At 40.0% G+C, this 18033-nt stretch overlaps 1 protein-coding gene across 6 annotated transcripts in view; it reads left to right on the top strand.

Annotated features, from left to right (window-relative positions):
- HELZ (helicase with zinc finger) overlaps window positions 1-18033 on the top strand; it is a 149483-nt gene that overhangs the window by 83429 nt on the left and 48021 nt on the right. For all 6 annotated transcript variants that reach the window (XM_073310830.2, XM_073310828.2, XM_073310832.2 and 3 more), the window contains 4 exons: window positions 1921-2039; window positions 4077-4222; window positions 9755-9902; window positions 17203-17386. In XM_073310830.2, the coding sequence (XP_073166931.2) occupies window positions 1921-2039; window positions 4077-4222; window positions 9755-9902; window positions 17203-17386 (597 nt within the window). The remainder of the gene's footprint in view (window positions 1-1920; window positions 2040-4076; window positions 4223-9754; window positions 9903-17202; window positions 17387-18033) is intronic.

The raw sequence follows: 18033 nt of genomic DNA, 5'->3' as shown, positions 1-18033 counted from the left end.
AAATTTGTTGGTATTCAGATTAGCCTCATTCTGAACTTTGTTTATTTAAAAAATGGGGATAATTTAAAAAAAAAATCAAACTTTAATGAAAAAACAAACAAACCAGCATTGTCCATTATTTAGAACTGATCCAGCATGGGAGAGATGGGGATACTGAATATTTTATTTCTCTCTTTGTCAAACTTTGTTTCAGTGGAAACTATTTGACCATTTCTACCATGCTTTCTCCAGGCCCTGATCCAGCAAAACACTTTGCTGAAGAGGGATGGACTTAACGCACATGTTAAGTGCTTTGTTGAATCAAGGCCTTTGGGATGCTGTTAGTGGTGGTATCTTGCTTTTTCACATACAGTACATATTTTCATATCTTTATCAGATAATTTATTTTTCAAAACACCCACAGATTATTCTGTACTTTTTGTGGATTGTTTAGCTGTGGAGACTCCCTGACCTCCCCCTTCCCCTCCCCTCTCATGCACATACATATGTGCGCGCACACACCATTACATTAAAAAGAGATTAATTTGTTATTTCTAGATTATTTGATTTGAAGTAACCTAGACTAATTCACTGGGGCAAAGGCTGCTTAGTGCCCATCACTTTCCTTCATCCACAAATAAATTTCATCTGACATTTAGAGAATGTCTAATCTCTTTAAAGATATTTTTAAGATTAATTCCTTATGGCTGGACACGCTGCTATGGATAAGGTTAAATTCTAAATCATTATACATTTTTTCCAAGATTTTAGAATTTGAATGTGATCTCTTTGAGACCAAAGTTCTTACCTTACTTATTTGGTAAAGGGCTGCGTATTTTCATATAAAGTTGTTACAGGGGGTTCAAGGCTCACTTTCTTAGTTTTTGTCATACAGCATTGAATAATTTATTAGTCTATAATCAATACCTGAATTTTATATTAATTCAAAGAATGATTGTTAGATTTTTTTTTACATATAATAAATCTTACTCCGTTGTACTGAAATTGTTCTCTGACACCATTTTAAATCTTTAAGAAATATATATACACATTTCTCAAAAATGTAAATATATATTTATATTTCTCTTTTACCTATCTAGAGCATCAATACATTTAAGAAACACAATTACAGATGTAAAATTTTGTGTTCAAAGCTTTAGTTCATCAGTTTTTTCCAATTATGAATTTTCCAGTGAATAGACTGCGTAGCCTGATCTACAGATTATATACTAATTATATTAATTACATAAGAATTTCCAATTATTACTTTGAGGGTTGACAGGTTCTTGTCCCAAGATCAGGCCCAGTATTATTTAAATTCTTTTGCCCTCCAGTTTCTCCCCTCGTGAACTCCTACTTTCCCTAGTGTCCCATTCCAGCAAAGCACTTTGGTCTGTGTATAAATTTAAGAACAGTTGTAGAGCCACTAGAGTCAATGGGACTACACACATGTTTGAAGTCCATCATGGGCTGAAGTGCTTGATCATCTAAATGCCTGCAAGAATAGATGGACTTGGCAGTGTGTCTGGAAGGTTAACAAATCTGGGCTCTGTCAGACCCAGAAGGGAAGCAAATTCCAGAGTCGAGAAACCTATTTGGAGAACATCCTGCCAGCGATCTCCTCTTGTTTGTATCAAGGAAGCTCCAGATTGACTATCTCCACTGTTGTCAACTGTGGCAGGGGGAAAAGATGTTCTCTCAAGCAAAAGTTAAAATAATTTTCTGAATCAGTTGGCCACTGTTGTCCATCTGATATGCTGTGCTATTGTTTGGATGGTTTTTAGCAGTTAGTAGACATTCATTTGCATATGAATGTATGGATAGTTTTCACTGGTGAATATCGGAATGTAATGCTCTCAGTAGTTTATCCTATTGTCATCACTGTTTTTTTTTTGTATCTGCAATTTCGTATATTTGCTGATGTCTCTCTCGATTCTATAGGGTTTTTTACGCATATTCTATTAGATGAAGCTGCGCAGGCCATGGAGTGTGAGACGATCATGCCTCTAGCATTAGCTAATAAAAACACAAGAATCGTCTTGGCTGGAGACCATATGCAAGTAAGAGCCTCAGGACTTTTTCATATCAAGCTTGGTTTATATTATAGTTCCCTCAGAAAATGTATTAAGTTTATCCATCTATTTAAGGTATTTATCTGGCCCCATTACTGTAGTAGTAGAGTGCCTCACAATCTTTAATGTATTTATCTTCACAACACCTCTGTGAGATAGGGAAGGGCTATATTTTATAGATGGGGAACAGAAGCACAGATAGGCTAAGTGAGTTGCTTAGGGTCACACAGGTAAGTCTGTGGAAGAACGGGGGTTTGAACCCAGCTCAGCCAAGTCCTAGGCTAATGCTGAAACTACTGGGACAGTTCTTTCTTTTATAGTGCTTCAGTTTAATGAGGTGGGCAGATAAGTATGATCACCCCATATTATACGTTGGAAGGTGAGGCACGACGAGGTAAGGTAACTTGCCTAAGGCTATCCATTGAGTCAGTGGCAGAACCAGGATCAGAATTTCTTCTCATTCTCTGCTCTGACCACTAGCCCACACAGTCTCTAAAAGAGGTGAAGGAAAACAGACATCACATGTTATGATTTAGGCAATGCTTTTTTATTAATGACAACAACATCAGGAAGAGGATCTAAACCATCAGTGAATATTCTATTAGATGAATTGAAATTGAAAATACCATTATGTTTCTGCCCTTGTGTCACCATGCTGTGCTTAGAAATTGTGGGAGTCTCAAAAACCAATGATGGCATGCCATTCTGCTGCCTGTAGGCAAAAGGGAGTGAGCTTAGAATAGGGTCAGCCGTACTTGCTTTGTTGGTTTAGTAGTGAGGATGCAGCCCCTTCTTGTGCACCACTACAAAAGATGTAATGTCATATGCTTATGGCTCCTCTAGTCCTTGCATAAATACCCCTGTTGAGACTGCAGGATCTACAGATCTGGTACAGGGCCAAGGGGACATTTATTGTTCTAATAATAATCCCTAGCTCTTATATAGTGCTGTTCATCCATAGATCTCAAAATGTTTTACAAAGGAGGTCATTATCATTATTCCCATCTGAAAGATAGGGAAACAGAGATAGAGGGAGGGAAGACACTTTCCCAACATCACCCAGCAAAGCAGTGACTGAGCCAGGAATTGAATCCAGGTGTCCGGAGTCCCAGTATAGTGCCCCAACCATTAGGCCACATTTCTGCCTCTATTCTATCCTCCTCTTCCTCTGTAAAAAGCTGTTTTTCCAAGTAAAATAGTTTGGCTGTTTTCATATTTTTTAAAAAATAGTGATCTCACCTCAGTATGCAACATTTGCATTTCTAAAGTTAAAAGTGAGCTGACACTGAAAAAATAAATACAGCATCTCAAATCATTAATACAGCAGAATATATATGTAGGCTTAACATTTCCAGGCAAGTCTAAACAATGTTTTAAAATCAGTTCCGTATTTCCTTACCTTTCTAAATTGAAATCCTGGGTTATGCCTTTTCCTGCTACAGCAAATGGTGTGAGTCACCACTAAAACCGTGTAAGTGTGGTGTAGGCATTAGGGAAGCACACTGGTAACCAGGGCATCTTGAGTTCTATTCCCAGTTCTCCCAGTGAGTACAATAACTTATAATAATTTTATAAACCTTGAAGAGACCTTCAAATTAAAGGTACTAAAGAATTGCAAAATAGTATTCTGCAAGGTGTGTACCACCTTCCATTGTTTGCGATTGTCAGTGACGTCTGCAAACTATATAAGTGAAACATAGACAAAGGTGTTTTGGCACATGCATGTAAACAAGCCTTTTTCTTCCTTTCATCTTTACATAGTAACAAAATATTCTGCTGGTCAGCTAAGATCATAGGTACTTGTGTCACTTTTGCAGCAGAAAGGTGTGTTTCTATGCAGTTATTGTAACTAGCCCCAAACCAAGTCATGGACATATGTTTTCTTAATACTACTGAAGCAGCTTTGTAAGATTTAGTTGTTTACAGGCCATCCTTCAGTTGATGTAGAATTTTTCTTTTAGGAGTATGAAAATCTAAGTCTGCATATTTAGTTAAATTTTCTCTGTATGTGTGTGTCTATTACAGCTCAGTCCTTTTGTCTACAGCGAATTTGCCAGGGAGAGAAATCTTCATGTTTCGTTACTTGATCGGCTCTATGAGCACTACCCTGCAGAGTTTCCATGCAGGATCTTGCTGTGTGAGAACTATCGCTCCCATGAAGCTATCATCAAGTAGGTGTGAACTTTTTCACTGTATCACACTTTTGTTTGACTGGTGTGAGTGAACCTCAAAAGGCAGAACAACTTTGTCATTTCAGTGCTACATTTAGTTGAAAAGAGAGAGAGAAGCAACTACAACTTGTATTTACATAATAAAATCATAGTAGTTTTGCATTTTAAAAGTTAATTGGTGAGAAATTTTTTCCATTGTTAAATAATGAGACAAGAAGTTTTTTTGTTTTAAAAAAAAAAGAAAATACAAAGTTCTGAAATTAGCTGCGGGGAGCAAAAATTGGGGTATATTTCGACACTCCTATTATGGAGCTGTTGTTCAGGGAGAGGTGCCTTGATTGTGAGTCTTTCCTGCTCTGGCTGACGTTAGTTAACCTGCACTGGATATGCTCAGTATGTTCCCCAGTGTCTTTGTGAAAGGCCATGGCTAGTTTGTGATTCTGTCTTGAAGAAGCAGGAAGGTTCAGGTGGCCAAACATTGCTGAAATAAAATTTTTATTAAAGCTAATGATAAAAAAAAGTATATAATACATAAGTTGAGAAAAGAGTGTCTGTACATCTGGGTATAGTGCTTAGATTATCCACAAATACAATGTTTGTTTTTAAAGTTATAAGATACATATAGTGCATAAACAGCAATAACCCAAATTTAGGTGAATGAATTTAAGTATACAGTTCAGATATCTAGCATCCATGCATTCGGGTACGTTACTCATGAAAAAAGTTATACACAGAGTTGATGACGGAAAGCAAAATATATCAATGAGTGAATACTGTCCCTCAGTAATTGAGAATTTAGGATTGGTTGTCCATTTAGAGGAAAAAACAGTCCATCAGGAAAGTATTTGAGTTACTTTCCCAACGGTTCTTCTCATTGGCGCTCCAGCTCATCCCTCCTGGTATTACTAATGTGTTCTATGTAGATGTCCCTCGACCACCTGATGGCATCCGACATACCACATAGCCATTTCCACCTCTCCACAAAGGAAATAGACTCTGCAGCTGCAGAACCTTGACCTTGAAGCCCTTATAAAAATATTGCAGTCATAGCCTGTGATACTGAGCAACACTCTTAGCACCTGCAGTGGTTTGGACCACTAACATAGTAGCTCTTTTAAAAAATGAGAGTAGAATTGAAATTTAATCAACTTTTAACTCAGTTCATATTCTGCAATTCTTTTATTAGTTTCAAAAATTTAGACAGCATCAGAATAATTCAAGAGCATTGATTATTTTTTTCTTGCTTAAAAATAAAAGCTGCTTGCAACATAGAATGACATGATCGTATAAGTACAAAAAGAAAAAAATAGGTCAAATTATGTTCTTATCACTTTGCTAGTGTCATTTTTTATTACCTTTTTCAAGACTCACTAATTAATTGTTTGTCATTTTTATGCTGTGATAAACTAATGGCTGCTAGTATAATGAACTCATCCATGAGCTGTGCTAAAAAGAATCAGTGCAGTCATGGAGAAAACTGTTAAAGTTTAAATCCTTGCTCAAATATTTAGTGAAGAATATTATGTTGCTATCCAATCATGTTAATTGGATTTTCACTCACTATGTTCACAGCAAAAAGCAGAAAAATCCATCATGGAATCAAGATTAAAAGTTTAACACACTTTGCTAAATAGTGTATAATAAGGCCTCTTTCCATTAGGTGTACACTGCATTACAGATTCAAGTGTGGTTTAGTTTAGGCTACATTTCTAGAAATTATAAATGAGAGGGAGGCTGATGGGACTCAGAGGAGGCTGATTCTTTCCACTTTAGGTTACAGATGGGATATAGATACATTCACCTCAGAGTTGTCTAGTGTAATGCAGCCCTGGTTGATAGTGACCTAAAGTTGTGATCTGGTGGTGATTTGATGGCATATGTGAAATGAGTTTTTTGCATTTCGAGTAGACAGTTGTCTATGTCTCCAATCAAAACCACAATTACAATAACTGGCAGCCTTCACGGATTAGGGGGTCACGAAGACTGAGCAATCCTCTGACTTCTAGAGGGGGTAACTCCATGTCTAGGTTGAGGCTTATGAGTAGGGCAGAGTTGGGAAGCTTGCATGTTTTTTTGTTGTGTGTTTGTATAATGCCTAGCACAGTGGGGTCCTGGACCATGACTAGGGGCTCCTAAGCACTATAATAATACAAATGATTAATAAATCATAAAGCCTATACCTGTTCTTTGAGTAAACTGAGGGATACAGGGTTGCAAGAATGACAGTTTTCATGTTCTCTAAGGGACGTGTCAGATTGCAGTTGATATTATGTTATGGACCATGCAGCTAGTTTTCTTCAGGGGTTGGCAAAATGTCCATGGTAAAAATTTTGTGGTCTGTGGAGGGGCCACTCGCGGGTGGTTCCCCGCAAGCGGCTCCCCATCCGTGCTGTTGCTGGCAGAGGCGTGGCCAGGCAGCTCTGCACACTGCCTCTGTCCCCACTTCTTCCCTGAGCGCTGACTCCGCGGCTCCCAGCCCATTGGCCGGGAACCACGACCAATGGGGAGGGTGGCGCCTGCTGACAGGGCAGTGCACAGAGCCGTCTGGCTGCGCCTCTGTGTAGGAGCTGGAGGGCACATGCCGCTGCTTTCTGGAGCTGCTTGAGGTAAGTGTTGCGTGGAGCCTGCACCCCCTCCCGCACCCCATCCCCCTGCCTCAGCCCTGATCCCCCCTCCTGCCCCAAGTGTGGAGGGGCTTAGTGTGGGGGGAATCCAGGTGTGGTGTGTGACATATCTGGATGGGGCAAACTAGGTGGGGGCAGCTCAGTGGGAGATCTGGATGCACAGGGACTCGAGGGGTTCTGGGTACGGGGCAATGGGACTCTGCAGGTGATCCAGGAGAATGTGGTTGGGACTCAGCAGGGGAGGTCTGGGTGTTGGGAGATGGTGCTCGGCAGGGGGTCTGGGTGTGGGGGTCTGAGTGGGTAGATCTGGGTGCTGGGGGAGTGGGGCTAAATGGGATGGGGGCCATGTGTAGCTGGTTGGGGCTCAGTGGGGTGAGGGTCTTGGTGTGGGGGGTTCATCTGGAGGGTCCAGGTGTAGGGGGTTAGGGCTTATCAGTGTGAGGGTTCAGTGGGCCTGCTTAACAGGGTAGCCCCAGCTGCTGCCAAGGGGACTCCTGCTTCCCCCTGTGATTCCTCTATCCTCTTTTCTTCCACATTTCATCCCCCTCCCCCATTGTTCCATGCCCCATTCCCCTCCCTTCACTTCCACATTCCCCTCCCCCTACCCTATTCCACCCCCCCTTCCTTCCCCACTGCTTCTTCCCACCACCCCTTTGGCCCCTTTCCCTCATTTCCTTTGCCCCCCCTTACCCAGCCCCACTGCTGGCACTCTCTGTTGCACAGGAAACAGGAAGGCTCCCAGCACACAGAAGGGGAACTCAACTGGCACTAGGACCAGGAGGCAGTGTTCAGCTGCCGAGTCTGCAGAGCCTAGAGTCAGTCAGCCTCCTTCAGCTGGGCAGCTCTGCTCTTGTGGAAATGAGGATGGGCAGTGAAATGTAACCCCATGTGTCCCTGCATGCCTCACCTCTGTTTGGGGGGGAGGGGAGAAAACCCCTCCCCCCCACCTGTGCCAATAGTCGCCCCCTCGGTTTTCTGCAGGGAAACACAGGAATTCTGTGTGGGGAGGTTTTGCGGGTACACAGTCCTGCAGAATTCCCCCAGGAGTATCTCTTGCTGGATTTAATCAGCAGTCGGCAGGGTTACCCTGTGCTTTTCCCCTGTTACTTCTATTTCTGTCCTACAGTGTTTTTCCTTGTCTGATACACTAAGACAAAGAACATTGCTATTCATGCCTGCTAAAGGGTCAGATTCTCTGGAGTGGGCAATGAGAGCTCAGCACACATCCATAAAAGGCAAACAAATGGGGCTTTTGGCTACCGTTGTGCCCCTGATCTTGAGGTTGCTGGTCACTGACCTAGTCCCAGGCAGAAATTAGAGCAACCTGGAAGCTGGTGTATCTTGTGCTGGCAGCCAGTGGCCTCCAAGGCCTCTTCTGACAGTTGAAGATCAGCCAAAGTGAGGGGCAGCCTGCCCACAACACACTTCACTGGCAGCTAGGAGGAGCGGTATATGTCATCTGGTGGTGGTGCTCCTCTAGTGGCCAACTCCACCAACTTTAGGGCTGCTTTGGTCCGACATAATGGCACAAAGGAGCTGGAGCACTCTGGAGAATTGTAGCCAAGATTCATCATGGTGGTTCTTGATGCTGAAAAGCATTGTAAATGACACCAAATTTCACCCACTAGCTTTCTTATTTGAAATGTCTTGCTTCTTTTTGTAAGAATTTGTTTTGAGGCCAGTTTGCATATGATTTTTTGTACAAACGCCTTTTCCCATTAATCCCATTGCTTTCTTGGTTGAGTGACTCCATTTTTAATTGCTATGTATCTGAAAAGTGTTTGTAGTGTACAATATTGCATTGTGGATAGGAATAAAATTCTCACTGCATTAAGGTAGGTTGTGTATTCATTGTATATAGATATAACATCCAAAAAACTATGTTAAAAGAACGTTAAGTTTGCAAAGTCAAACATTGGAAAGATAGGAAATGCCAGAATTAATTAATTAATTAAAATCACTACCATAATTTCTACCCCTTGTGCATTATGACACACTCTTTAATTACATGATCATATACTATTTTGTGGGGTGGGAGAGGTAGGGGTGGTTCCTTTCTCCAGTCTTCCTCCCCTGGCTCTTTACCTCAATCTTCTTGCCTAGCCGGTCCCAGTCTCCCCACAACCCTTGTTCCAATCACTTACCCTCTACCCCCCGGTCTGGTTCTTGTCCCTTCTCTCTTTAGGTCAAGCAGCTGCCTTCTCTTCCACATTGCCTGGGTGTCAGCAAGGGGAGCATTGCTCTCACTTCTAATGACCAGCAGCACAGTGGCTTGTAACAGCAATTGCAGGGAAAGCCCTGCTCAGTCCCTGCAGCCCTGAGCTGGAGCATGCTCAGTGCAGACAAAATCTTCAGAAATTTAGCTGCCAGTTGCTAACAACTCTTTACTGAGTATGTGCACATGGAGGTTTTTCAGTGGCTCAGAACTCGACCAGATTTCGGATGGGAGCAGCAAAAGTGCTGCTGGTATTACACCAGAGTGATATTGCTACCCAATTTCAAGTCCTTGCTCTAAGGCATTGAGTCAGGGGCTAGAGCTTCTAACTTAAATAGTTGTAAGAATTTTAATATGGGCAAAACAACATATTTTTAAATGGCTGAACCATTTGTGATGCAGCTCAGTCTGAGGCAAACGTCTGCTACAGAGAATTTCAGTTCGAATGGTTAGAGTTTGTCAACTGAAAACAGGGTTTTATAATAGGAAGTGTTGGGCAGACGTTAGGTGGCACTACCAGCATTGCCTGTAATGTGGAACCATCACATAAGAGAAATCAGTTAGAATTAATGAGTAAGAATTAGGGCTTTTGTTTCAGTATAAAACATTATTTTCTTTGATGGCATATTTCTCAGTGGGATATGGGACCAAATGCAAATTCCACATTTTATTCTGTGTTTTGCCTCATTGCAGTTACACATCTGACCTTTTCTATGAGGGCAAATTGATGGCAAGTGGAAAGCAGCCAGCACACAAAGATTTCTACCCTTTGACTTTCTTCACAGCACGCGGAGAAGATGTGCAGGAGAAAAACAGTACAGCTTTCTACAACAATGCAGAGGTAGCTCTTCTTTGGATTTACCTTTCATTGCTTTCTCAAGAATCTGAGTTCTTGGTACACTTAAGCATTTTATCTGTCACAATATCTGTTATCAAATTGCATACTTTTAGAGGTTTTTTGAACAACTTCCTATTGGGTTATGTATGTAGTGTAGTTATAGTCATGTTAGTCCCAGGATAGTCAAGAGACAAGATGGGTAAGTAATATCTTTTATTGGACTGAATTCTGTTTGGTGAAGGAGTTCAAAAGCTTGTCTCTCTCACCAAACAGAAGTTGGTCCAATAAAAGATATTACCTCGCCCACGTTGTGTCTCTGTTGGCTTTTGTGTTTGATATAGATAGATGGCAGAGATTATTTCAGCCTTAAAAGAACAGGTAGCATCCTGCACAACTTGAATATGGAATGTAGAGCTAAGCAAATAGACTACGATCCTTCAAGCTGCACCACCTCTACACCTGCATAAGCCCCCACTTCAGTCAGTGGTACTCCGCAGGGCTCCACCCACATGAAAAGCTTGCAGAATCATGGCCATAATTTGTAATCACTATTTCAATGGATTTAGCTTCTTTTTCTCTTTGCAAATTGGCTGCAAGCTGCTTACAGTTTACGCAGGCTTGTTCATTACTCAGAATTATTTGCTCGATAGTTTTTATGACATTGTGATGGCTGAATCTTAGCAACTGAAAGATAGGAATTCTTTTTACAATTTAAAATAAAGCTTGGAATTTTCAAACAGTTGCCGAATTGTTTACAGTCTCTGGTTGTGCGATCCACACTTTTTTTCACTCCTGTGATTTCCTCCTGTTCCTAATGTTAAGAATGTTTTATTCCTTTTAAAGGATGATGTTTTGTGTTTGAATGAAATGGTCAGTCTGGTTTATGCAAACTGTTTCAGTAGATGATAATAATACCTAACTTTATATTGCATTTTCAAGCAGTAGATCTGAAAGCACTCCGCAACACCCTGTGACGTAGGGAAATATTATTGTCCCCATTTCTGCCCCTGAGGAACTGAGGCACAGAGAGGCTAAGTGACTTGTCCAAGGTCATGCAGGAAGTCTGTGACAGAGCAGGGACTTGAACCTGAGTCTCATAAGTTCTAGGCTTGGGCCATTCTTCCTCTCAGCTAGAGAGCAAAGGGTCTGATGAAAGCCCATTGAAGTCTTTGGAAAGATTCCCATGGACCTAAACAAACTTTGGGATCAGGTCCGAAATGAGCATGCTCAGAAGTGATTTTTCTATCTATAGTTTTTTTCACATATTACAATGGCTGTTCTCCAGAACAACTGTCATTCACACACCCAGATTCAAAACTCTTTCCTCTTTCAGTGAGTATTTTAAAATATTACTGCTAGTAAAAGCAGTGGGATTCCCCTCTCCCATATGTAGTGTTACCTGGGCTTGACCCAAACCCCAAATCCTGACACCCACAAACTTTGAATCCCTATTCAAATTTTGTTGTTTCGGCTCCTTTCTACTAAAAAATGGTTGAACATATTTTCCTTAAACTTTTAACAACAAAATGACCCATTTTCTGAAACTAAACATAGAAAATTTCAGCCCCAACGGAAATATTGTCTTAAATTTATGAGAAAGTAAAGACAGAGGATTATAACTGAAGCTGATTTGTAGTTTAGCAACACTGTTCATTACAAAGCAAGCACTATAATAGTTGCATTATACATCTACTATCCATTAGCCATGATGCATTTCATGTGATGGGCAATTTTTAACATAGTTGTGCTGCATTTGTTTGTTAGTAAGAGATCTGCTGAAATAGGAAGCTCCTGATAGTGCAGCTGAACACTAAACACCAGTGACTTCAGGACACATCACTGAACAAAGAAACCGAAGGCTACTGACTTCTCTCATTAATGTACCTGTATCTCTTCTTCATAAATGAAAAAGGTTGTGAAAGATCTTAAAATATTTTCACTGCCATGCAGTTCAGTCACTGAATGAAAATTGAGTCATTAGTAGTCTGCAGGCAAGAATAAAGGACAAAAGCTACTTAATACTGACAAGAAGGGCTCAAACAATGCGGGAGCATTATTACTGTCAGCTTTTGCTAATTAAAAAAAAATCCCCACATTTGTATTAGCACATTCAGTGTTACAATAAAAACTGGAAGTATATTTTTCAATTCTGAAACCCTTATGCTTTTCATAAATATAAGCTTATGCACTTATAGAAGTATTTATATTATATTTATGAAAAGCATAAGGGTTTCAGAATTGAAAAATATACTTCCAGTTTTTATTATTGGTTGTAATTCTAAGCATATATTCAGAAGCAGTGGGTTTTCAGAAGAATTTTACCTGGTAGTTGAATAAACCTGCAAAGGGATTAGAATAATTTTTACAGCTCTAGTAAATCTATTCGAGTGTGTTTTAGCAACAGAATAGACTTTTTAAATTATTAGAGAATTTAGGAACTGTGAAGCTTGGAAGAATTGCATTTAAAGTATTTTCACTGTCTGTATCCAAGCCCTGCACAAATACCACCAATATATATTTACTGCACTCCTAAAATCTGTAATATTTAAAACAAACTATTCCTGGCTATGGTTGAAACTTTTATACTTGCTGACTAGGTTGGGTGGATCTGCTTTATGTTTTTGTCCGTCCATTTGTCAAGCAAACCAGAAGCTCAGAAGTAACGGTATAACAGTACAAACAACTTTGATACCTGTTGACAAATAGTGTACAAACTTTGAATATGATTACTGGACAGTCACACACTAGCACACTGCACACACGAAGAGTCCTTGCATTCTTCCATTCCACCCCACAAGCTCCTTGTGTGCCACCTTCCCATCTCCTTTTATTTCAGGGACTCTGTAACACCCCCTTCCCCATGCCAGGAGCTCTCTGTCCCCCCCCATTTCCTCTCCCTGCCACATGCCAGTGGCTCTGTTTCCCCTCAGGCCAAGGTCTCCCATTCTTCTCCCCATGCCAGGGGCTCTGTGTGCCCTCCTAGTTTCCCCTGTCCCCACCGTTCTTATTTCTGTATTGGAGTGATGGCCAGAGCTGAGATGGTGGGCATTTATTGTTATGGTAGAAGGTGATGATGGCTGCCATCAATCTGTTCTTTGATCTGTAGACAATTTATGGAGGTGATAGAAGCTACTGCCCAAATGCCAGGGGCTCTGTGTGTCCCCCATTTCTCCCTTCTGTTTTCTAGTTTTCATCAAATGCTTCTGCCCTTTGATGTCTAGAAAGATCCCTGAAATTTTGGAACTGATCTGATGTGGTGTTCAAAAGTTGTCCTGCTACGTTAAACAGACAGACAGACAGAGAAATGCCATCAAATTGGGTATAAAACCTCACTTCACTTGGCCAACAATGTAGTGCTAAATATAATCAGATTTGGCTTGATTGGCTCAGCTGAGTGAGCCTGGAGCTGTCCATGGCTGGGACGCTCTGTTGTCCTGATCCTGTAACTTTGTGCATGTGGGCAAACTGCTGTGTGTGGGCAGAGCCCCACTTACGTCAGGGAAGCTCCTTATGGATACAGCAAGTCTGCCTGTGTGTGTGAAGCATCAGGACTGGAGCCCAAGACTCCAAGGAGCATTGGAGTTGTGAAGCAGCAGTTGCTGACAAATGGGATGGGATGGGGATAGGAATGAGGGATGTGACAAATTAAATAGCAGTCCAGCTATCCTTCAACTCCTGTTCAAGCAAGTCTGAGATTCTGAATCGCTGTCTTTGTTCAGCCAGAACCAATCTGAAATATGTCCATGCTTTAACTTCATTGAGTAAAACATGGTGAAGTGCCTGGCACCCACCCCCTAACCTGTCCTCTCCCAGCCCGGCTCCCAGTTTCAGGCATTAACTTCATGACCATTCCATTTTCATACACAAAATGACAATGTGACATTTACTAGAGGTGATAGAAACCTAGTCCCAAAGATCCACCTTTTGGATGAAGCATTTATCAAATATGTACAACTGATTTTCTGTGAACCTGTTACAAGTTTCATTTACAATATTTTGACCTTATCTGAGCACAAATCCTACAAACCTATTTGTACTGCACTCATGTAATCTGTGAGATTCACACTCTGTGCTCACTACTCACACTACTAGCATGGAAGCTAATTTGTGCTTATCAGCCTGTGGCGTAGGAAACATGCTCGAAAGTTCATGTGAAAATTTTACATTTTGTGGAGAAATGTTCAGTATTACAAGAAAAGTTTGAAATGTATGAAGTGAAAAAAGGAAGTGAAAGAACAATAAAATGAACATTTCTCGGTGTATCAATTCATTAGTATGGTTTGGGTCAGAGATGTTTGGGACAGACAGGGCCATTTCCCTTATCTAGTCAGGCTTAAGGCATAACAGAAGCCATAGAACCTTACCAGTGATTTCAGTATTTAACTCAGCATCTTGTGGTTGAACTAGAGCATCTTGTTTAGAAAGACATCCATTCTTGATTTAAATACTCCAACTGATGGGGAATTTACTCCTTTCTAGGTAATCTGTTGCAGTTGTTCATTACCAGGACAGTAACATAAAATACGTGTTTTTATTGAAAAATATTACATCCTCAGCTGGTGTAAATTAGTGTGGAATATATTAATGGAGCTTTGCTAACTTACAGCACCTTAGGATCTGGCCTGTAGTTTTTAGTTTGTATGCTACATGTCTCACTAGGATGATCCTGATTTTGCAAGTCCTTTTCTTGTCATTTCTGTTCTGTAATTTCATGTAAGAGTGACTGCATTTTTTATTTTATGATAAGTTGCAATGGGCACATACATTAGTATAAACATTCAAAAAATATTTCTCCACAGGCAGTTAAAATCCTGGCCTACTAATATGAAGGCTAATTAATGTAAATACTGGAAACAGGCTGAATTATTTTTAACAGCCCCTCTAAAGATAACTGGGTGGGCAGTGAAGGGAATCTAGAATACTTGTAGATTCTGTTACGTTGCCATTAAGAGAATGAGCTTGAGGCTCTATAGGAAAAGTCCATTGATCAGTTATACCTTGGGTAGCTAAGTAAATGTTTATTGAATGAGAATATAGATATAAAAAAGGTTTTACCATGTTTTTTAGAAATACTTGTCACTGTGTCAATATCTCCACCCAGTGTCTCTCAGTAGGGGGTTGTTGTCTTTGCTGTGTCCTCCTAGCAGGAGATCATTTTGATGAGAGGTGGAACTGAGAACAGGTCTGTTCTGTGTCATCAAGATAGAAGCTTACTGTTTTTTAAAAGCAGTTTTTAGGCATGATCCTGAAAGGTGCTGAATCTATCATCAATTCACCTGGAATTGTAGGTGGCCAGTGGCTCCAAGAATCAGGCACAGTTTCCAGTGATTGACTAGCTCTCATTGTCAGTTCTCAAAGCCCACCTTTTTACCCAGGCCTTTGTCTGAGTAAGGGTGTTCATGAAAGATGCACCAAATCTAAAAAAGGAGTAGGAATGAGAGTCATCCTTTCCTTCTCTTGCCGGTAGTGGCTGGTAATTAATTTGGGGATCGTCTGTTTGCTGCCAATTGTTGACAGCATGTTATGAATTTCTGATGATATATTTTTAAAGATCTGAATATACCCAGAGCACATATTTTATAAATGCTGATATAAATAAATTAAAACAGAAGTTGAAAATAGAAAGAAATTTAAAAATGGCTTTAGAATAACTTGGAATGTTTTTAAAAAAATAGGGATTGGAGAAAGGGTTTTGCAATGTTAACTTCAAACAGCGTTTCACAGGAAACATTTGTTTAGCTGCTTTACAAGTGTACTGCTTTCACTACATACATTTCCCTGGCTTGAGTTATCAGAGAACCTATAAATTTCTAGAACTAAAATTGTGTTTGGGGAGAGAATTGGCTCCTAATCGTTGAGGAGGCAGCATGGTCTAGTAGATAGGGCTCTGGGCTGGGAGGTCTGGATTCTATTTCTGGTTCTGCCACTTATCTTACTTGACCATGGTCAAGTCACTTCCAATCTCTGTGCCTCTGTTTGCCCTTCCACCCTTCTGTCTTGCTGTGTAGACTGAGTTCTGTGGGCAAGGACTGCCTCAGGATGTGTGTCTACAGCTCTAGCATAATGGAATTCCAGTCTCTGGGGCCTCTAGCAAGCTGCCATAATGCAAATAATAAGTAATCGTTATCATCAGATAACGTTATCATCGTTTTAAATTTATTTTGAGTAATCCCCAGACCACTGAAATTTCCCATTTTAACTCTGAAAACACTTCTCTTTTATTAGGGTCTGATTCTGCTCAGTTTGAAATCCGTAAGAATTTTGTCACTTATTTTATAGGGAGCAAGATAAACCTCAGATTCAGTTTTGTTGCCTCAGATTAGTAATAATTAATAAAGACATCTCAAATTCTCTTGCTTCCTCCTCATGATAAAGTAGCTTCTTCTGGTTAAGGCCAGGTTACAAAGATTTCCTTGAAACTTCCCAAAGTGAAGAGCACTGGCCAGCCTTTATATCTAACCGAGTGATTCCCAATCAGTGGTCCATGGAGCTTCTGTCTAGTAACCTGCATAGAGCCGGCAGGCCACATGGGGCTGAAAAACAAATATAGACTGGGTTTTCTAGTGTATTTCTACTCTCAGAAATGCACACCTGCTATGGAAGGAGAAAAGGGTTTATTTACAGTTTATTCATATACCCACTGAAGTTCTTTACTGGATTCTCCATTACTATCAGTCTTCCTAAGTGACACACAGTATGCTTTCCTCAGTTGAATTGATTGATAGCAGAGGCAGGTGCAGTCTTATGTGACAGAGAAGCTTTCAGTATACTTGCTTATGTGTGTGTCCTTTTTCTTTAGATTCCAAAATGTTACATGAAATATACAAACAGAAAGTAAAAATAAAAATAAAATAAAATACATGTATTTTGTTAACGTATCTAGATCTAGATATAGATATGACCCTAGGTCCTGATGCTCCAAAGTTTAGCATGAGCCTAACTTTAAGTATTTTAGTAGGTATAGTTAAGCATATGATTAAGTGCTTTGCTGGATAAGGGCCTTAAAGATTACTTTTTCATAGGAAACATTTGTCCTAATAGGAATTTTTTACAGTGTTCCAGAGTAATGACCCCAAATATTATTGATACTGTTGTAAGCTATAGTGTTTTGAAACATTATTATGAAATACAATAGCAGGTTTTTGTGTTTACTAAGAAGGTTTTATATAATATTTTGCCTGTAAAATCCTGTACAGTTTTAAAATTCCACTTCTGTTTTTATATAAAGGAATGATACTGGATTAAAAAGCAAATAAACACTTAACAATATTTTTGACTCAGGTTTTATGATTTTCTTTTTAAGGTATTTGAAATAGTAGAACGTGTTGAAGAATTGAGAAGAAAATGGCCGGTAGCTTGGGGAAAATTGGATGATGGCAGTATAGGGGTTGTAACACCATATGCTGATCAAGTGTTCCGAATTCGGGCAGAACTTCGAAAAAAGAGATTATCTGATGTCAGTGTAGAAAGAGTGCTAAATGTTCAGGGTAAGTAGTGATTGCATGTCTTAAGAATCTGCTAACAAAGATAAGATTGTGAAATGCAGTCCTAATTTCTGTATGTAATTTACCAATCTATGTAATTTTTTAACATGTGATATAGGAGGCTTTTTACAGTAAGCTTTTTAATTGTGATCCCCAGATTTCACACTCAGAATGTCTTTGATTGTACTTTGTAATTAGAGTATGATAGTAACAGCAAGTTAAACAAAGGAATAACATATAGGAGAAGCAGTTAAAATAATCTTGACTCTGAGTAAAAAGAGTGGATATAATATACAGTCACTAATGTTGGTGTGACAGGATCTGACTAGTGCACGTGCTCATTGGATATTATTCCATCCTAGAATACCCAAAGCAATCAATGTGTGGTTTGTGAAATATAAAATTTTTCAAAATGAATATGACTTTTTGTGTTAATGGAGGCAAAAAAAGACCTTACTTTTTATTTCTTTATGTAGCTCCAGCAATGTGCTAGGCACTTTGCAAACAATTATGGAGACAGACAAGATCCATAAAGAAACATAATGCCCCAGAGTGTTTGCAATCCAAGGACCCAGTCCTGCAAAGGAATCCACGCTCTTGGACTCCTAGTCCCACATGGTGTTCCATTGACAACAGTAGGATTCTGCGGG

This window comes from Lepidochelys kempii, chromosome 14 (genome assembly GCF_965140285.1).
Source record: "Lepidochelys kempii isolate rLepKem1 chromosome 14, rLepKem1.hap1, whole genome shotgun sequence".
Lineage (NCBI taxonomy): Eukaryota > Metazoa > Chordata > Testudines > Cheloniidae > Lepidochelys > Lepidochelys kempii.
This window is presented reverse-complemented; position numbering and strand designations above follow the sequence as displayed.